Below are 5,706 nucleotides of genomic sequence, written 5' to 3' on the forward strand. Positions count from 1 at the left end.
CTTCCGCAGGGCCCCTGAGCCCCACACCGCGTAGGAGCTCGAGGGTGCGGGAGGGAGGGAGTCGCAAGCCACCCATTTCCTGGGAGGGGCAGGGGGTGCGGATGGGGTGCTGTCTCCTGGGCTGTTGTCTTGGCACCCGCCCCCAGTGACCAGGGCGCCCGAGGGGCTCTGGTAGCGCCCGCTTGACGTCCCGGGTGCGAGGCTGTCGCCACCCGATGATCCAGATCGCGGCTGTCCTAGGCCTCTCAGCACCGCTGTTTCCGCAGGAAGGTGCTGAGGCAGGAGTCAGGCCTGGGCTGCCATCACCCATTCATTGATCCTCAGTGATACAGTCACACCGCACTTCTCCAGCAGTTCGATTCTCAACCAAGTTGTTCACAGAAAAAAAGTCTCGGTTGTCGACCAAAACTTCAGTTTTGGACCTGACAACCCTTTCATGCTGAGACCTCTACCTGACAAAAAGCATCTCTCCGGCAACAAAGAAAAGAATGCTTTTGTGATTAGCACATTTTTCAAACAGAGTGCTAATGTTGCTAAGGGTGTGAACGCGCTCATAAGATAACAATCACAGGCAGTTGAATAGGTAGAAAAATTTGTTTGTATAAAGGAAAAGCAGTTAGCCAGTGGTAGCACTTTAGAGGCAGTGATAGATGGAAAATCAGCTTAAGGCTAATAGAGGGTGTTTCAATAAATTTAAGAAAAGAAGTGCTTATTTATAGATTAGACATGTACTGTATATACTAGTAAGAAAGGTTAAAATGGAATCATTTGGGGGTTTGGAACAGATTAATTCAATTTACATTCTTTCTGATGGGAACAAATGATTCAGTTTTCTAACAAATCACTTCTCCAACAGCTTTCCAGAATGAATTAAGTTCAAGAACTGAGGTTCAGTGTGCTAAGTATTTACTTTGTGTCAAACATTGAGCTAGGTACTGAGATACAATGTCTGATATGACAACTCGGTTCCTGCCCGCAGTACACATAGAAGCTAGTATGGTAGCTTAGCTTCCCCCTCTGTCCATATTCATATGCTGACCCTCTCTTCTCCCAGGTCCTGCCTGTGGTGACCACAATGCCCCAGGCCTCTGAGCACCGCCTGGGCCGGACCCGAGAGCCACCTGTCAATGTCCAGCCCCGAGTGGGATCCAAACTACCATTTGCCCCCCGGGCTCGCAGTAAGGAGCGTCGAAACCCAGCCCCTGGGCCAAACCCCATGTTACGGCCTCTGCCTCCCCGGCCAGGTCCACCTGAGGAACGGCTCAAGAAACTGGAGCTGGGACAAACACGGACCTCAGGCCCTCGTTCCAGAGGCCCCCTTCGGGCAGATCATGGAGTTCCCCTGCCTGGCTCACCACCCCCAGCTGTGGCTCTGCCTCTCCCAACCAGGACCAACCTAGCCAGGTCCAAGTCTGTGAGCAGTGGGGACTTGCGTCCAACAGGGATTGCCTTGGGAGGGCATCGAGGTGCTGGAGAGCTAGGGGCTGCACTGAGCCGCTTGGCGCTCCGGCCTGAGCCACCCACTTTGAGACGTAGCACCTCTCTCCGCCGCCTAGGAGGCTTTCCTGGGCCCCCCACCTTGCTCAGTATACGGACAGAGCCCCCTACTTCCCATGGCACTTTCCGCGTGATATCTGCCCGGCCCTCCAAGCCTTTCTACTCCGATGACAAGATGGTGAGGACTTGTCAGCACACGTGACCTTCCATTCCCATGTTCCTCCAGCTTTCTTGCCGTCATATGGCTTTCCCCCCCCTCCCCCCCATCCCAGTTCCTTTCTTAGCCCCTCACTGCAGCATTTGGACTCTAATCTCCCTATCCGTTCAGGGTTGTCTGTCACTCCCCCGCATGGTGCACCACTTCAGTCCCCAGGGTTTAACCCAGCCATTTGGGATTCTCCTTTGGGTCCCCCAGGCCCTTACTCTCCCTTGCCTTCTCTCCTAGGACACTGCCTAGGCCAGTGATGGCGAACCTTTTGACCTCGGCGTGTCAGCATTTTGAAAAACCCTAACTTAACTCTGGTGCCGTGTCACATATAGAAATTTTTTGATCTTTGCAACCATAGTAAAACAAAGACTTATATTTTTGATATTTATTTTATATATTTAAATGCCATTTAACAAAGAAAAATCAACCAAAAAAATGAGTTCGCGTGTCACCTCTGACACGCATGTCATAGGTTCGCCATCACTGGCCTCGGCCTAATTAACCTCTGGAGCTGAGGAGGGGCAGGCTCAGAAAATCTGAGCTAGTGTGGTTGCCCATTTCTTGAGCAAGTGAGCTAGGTTGATTGCATTTGGAGCCATCAGGAGAGGGAGCAGGAAAGGGCCACGGGGGCAGGAGGGGGCCTTGGACACAACAAGGTGGGGGTGGGGAGCAGCTGGGCAACCATGCCAGTGCTTGGTCAGTTGCCCTGGGAGCTGTTTTGCCGGCTCGCTGGGCAGAGGAACAAGTGGAGAACAGGTGGGACTGGCATGGCTGAGTCTGTGGTGCACTCAACTGTGATGGCTTACTGCTCATGTCCAGTGAGGTAGGGAGACCCCAATACTCAGTGAGGGAAAGAGGGTAGAGTTTGGGGTGAAGTATTGGGGCAGCATGCTGTTGGAAGGTTAAAGGGTCACGCAGGCTGTATGGGGACCGCTGACGGCGCTCTGACCTTCCAGGCTCATCACACACTGCTCCTGGGCTCTGGTCATGTTGGCCTCCGAAATCTGGGGAACACGGTGAGAGCCATTCTCCTGTCCCTCCTTTCTAACAGGAATGGGGAGCGGTGCTGGGCGGGAACTTGGCTGGCTTGGGGAGGGGGCACTGCCACTCCTCTGTCTCCCTGGGCCTGGTCTGGAGAGGTAACGGCAGTGTCTCTGCTGCTCCCTAGTGCTTCCTGAATGCTGTGCTGCAGTGTTTGAGCAGCACTCGGCCTCTCCGGGACTTCTGCCTGCGAAGGGACTTCCGGCAAGAGGTGCCTGGAGGGGGCCGAGCCCAAGAGCTCACTGAAGGTGGGGCAACAACTCCTGTCCCCCCTGCCTTTCAAATCCTCTTCTCCCCAACCCCTTGCAGGTCCACCTGCCAATGCCGGCAGCCCCAGCCTCCAGTCTGGCAGTTGTACCTTTATCCTGGTGCCACTGTGTAAAGTCTGTTTCCGCTTCCGGCCGCCTCTTGCCTCTTCCAGGACTAACCTGTGTTTCCCTTCCCCACTCCCACCCCAATAGCCTTTGCAGATGTGATTGGTGCCCTGTGGCACCCTGACTCTTGTGAAGCTGTAAATCCTACTCGGTTCCGAGCTGTCTTCCAGAAATACGTGCCCTCCTTCTCTGGATACAGGTGGGAGAGCTGGAGGGTACGGGATTTCCCTCTGGCCATGTCTGGGGATAGGACCAAGCAGGGGTCCTGGCAGCAATATTCTGAGCCTTGAGATGTTCTTAATCCAGGAGGTGGGGACCAGTGTCTGGCAGGGGACAGTGTCTGTGGGCTAGGGGATCAGTTGCCCATACTCTTTGGCTGTAGCCAGCAGGATGCCCAGGAGTTCCTGAAGCTCCTCATGGAGCGGCTACACCTTGAAATCAACCGACGAGGCCGCCGGGCTCCCCCAATCCTGGCCAGTAGCCCAGCTCCCTCTCCACCCCACCGTGGAGGGGCTCTGCTAGAAGAGCCTGACTTAAGGTAAGGTTCTCCCACGCCCTTTTCTCCACAGTAGTTTACTGATAGCATCTTCCTTCACAGAGCAGCTAGCCAGGACAGGAGTAGGTCCAGGGAAGTGCACGCTTGGACATGGGTTGGAAGCCGTGCAGAGCGGGAGGCTGGAGCAGATGGAGGCAGAGGCAGCGCTGGGATGTCCCCGTGTTGAAGGAGGAGGGAGAGTTAATTGACAGCAAGGCACATAAAGGGCCTGAAGCCGGTGGAGGAAGACAACATGTTCTTCCTTGTCTAATCCCTTCTTTCCCCAGAAAGTCCTCTGAAGCCTTACTCCTCTTCCTTGAAATTTAGAGAAGGGATCAACCGAAGGACTTATATGCATGCATATAAGCACAACCAATGGACACAAGACACTGGGGGAGGTAAAGGCATGTGTTGGGGGGTATGGGAGAAGGTCAATGGGGGGAAAAAAGGAGATATACTACTATGTGTAATACTTTAAACAATAAAAAAATATTTTAAAAAAATTTAGAGAAGGAGCTGAGGTATGGGTGGGGTACAGGGCTCTGGATCATTTCAGTGGTGTCTGGGTGCCCACTTTTCCTGCTGTCTCAGGGGTGCTCCCCATTTCCCTTCTGTGGTAGTGACAATGACCGGGCCAACCTAATGTGGAAGCGTTACCTGGAGCGAGAGGACAGCAAGATTGTGGGTATGGAACAGGGCACAGCAACAGGGAAATAAATCAGCGAGGCGCGGGGGGGGGGCGGACACGACCTTCGGGGGGGAGTGCAGGCTTGGGAGAAAGAAGATGATGCTATCAAGGGATGTGGGAACAGCTGGGTGATAAAAATATGGAAAAGGTGTGCGGGGCTTTTAGGAATGTTGGTGATGGGGAATCAAGGTCAGGCAAAGGGGTGGGAAGAGAGGAATCCTAGCAAGCGTCTCAGCCTCTCACAATGACTCTCCTGCCCTCTACTTCTGTCTAGACCTGTTTGTGGGCCAGTTGAAAAGTTGTCTCAGGTGCCAGGCCTGTGGGTATCGCTCCACGACCTTCGAGGTTTTTTGTGACCTGTCCCTGCCCATCCCTAAGGTGGGATTCCAGAGGATTCCAAGGGTGGATGGGACATGGGTTTGATGACCCAACCTAGCTGCCCCCAGAGTGTGGGAAGGAACCCTTTGGGTCTCTGGAGGAGACATGAAGCCTGGATTGATGAAGAGTTGGAAAAGGAAATGCTGAACATGCTGACCTTCATTCCCCTTTCCCTCCAGAAAGGATTTGCTGGGGGCAAAGTGTCTCTGCGGGACTGCTTCAGCCTGTTCACCAAGGAAGAAGAGCTGGAGTCGGAAAATGCCCCAGTATGTGGGGTTCAAACGGGATGTAGTAGCACTGGGGACTATTGGGGGGCTCCGTATGGGTTAAAGGGGTTGCATGATGCCTTACTATGGGGAATAACATTTGTATGTCTGGGTTTCTGTTGGTCTCAGGTAAGTCCTAGTACTCTTGGGGCAAAGGAGGCCCAGGGCGTACAGAATTAATGGGGAGTAGTAAATTGTATGTGGCCAGGGTGTCGGAAAAGCCATTCGAGTGAGGAGCACAGTAATCTAACATTATTTGATATTCAGGTGTGTGACCGATGTCAGCAGAAAACACGAAGTACCAAAAAGTTGACAGTACAAAGATTCCCCCGAATCCTCGTACTCCGTATCCTAATCTTCAGATTCTATTTCTTCCATCCATTCTCTTTCTCATTCCCCATGTTTGCAGAGGCTGGATAATTGGCAATTGAATTTCCCTTAGGAAACCACCTTGCCCTGCCATGCTCCCGGTATTCCTTGGGGGAGGGGAGTGGACAGCATTCAAGATCTCAGTCCCCTCGGAGGCCCCTCTCGCCCCCGCCCCCTCTAACTGCTCCTTAACCAGGGCTTAGATCTGAATCGGTTTTCCGCCTCCCGAGGCTCCATCAAGAAAAGCTCCGTAGGTGTGGACTTCCCGCTGCAGCGCCTGAGCCTGGGGGACTTTGCCAGCGACAAAGCCGGTGAGTCTGGTGGGAAGGCCCTGGGAGCGCCAGGAGCGG

General features: G+C 53.6%; 1 protein-coding gene across 1 annotated transcript in view; it reads left to right on the forward strand.

Moving 5' to 3' along the window:
• The first annotated feature begins 730 nt into the window (after positions 1–730).
• Positions 731–5,706, forward strand: part of USP21 (ubiquitin specific peptidase 21) — a 5,768-nt gene continuing 792 nt past the window's right edge. Inside the window, exons 1-10 of the mRNA XM_014528514.1 lie at positions 731–1,675; positions 2,662–2,721; positions 2,874–2,994; positions 3,208–3,319; positions 3,503–3,658; positions 4,276–4,340; positions 4,618–4,721; positions 4,901–4,987; positions 5,255–5,333; positions 5,560–5,702. Coding sequence (XP_014384000.1) covers positions 1,076–1,675; positions 2,662–2,721; positions 2,874–2,994; positions 3,208–3,319; positions 3,503–3,658; positions 4,276–4,340; positions 4,618–4,721; positions 4,901–4,987; positions 5,255–5,333; positions 5,560–5,702 — 1,527 coding nt within the window. The 5' untranslated portion in view covers positions 731–1,075. The remainder of the gene's footprint in view (positions 1,676–2,661; positions 2,722–2,873; positions 2,995–3,207; positions 3,320–3,502; positions 3,659–4,275; positions 4,341–4,617; positions 4,722–4,900; positions 4,988–5,254; positions 5,334–5,559; positions 5,703–5,706) is intronic.

The sequence above is a fragment of the Myotis brandtii genome, unplaced genomic scaffold, assembly GCF_000412655.1.
Source record: "Myotis brandtii unplaced genomic scaffold, ASM41265v1 scaffold64, whole genome shotgun sequence".
Taxonomy (NCBI): Eukaryota; Metazoa; Chordata; class Mammalia; order Chiroptera; family Vespertilionidae; genus Myotis; species Myotis brandtii.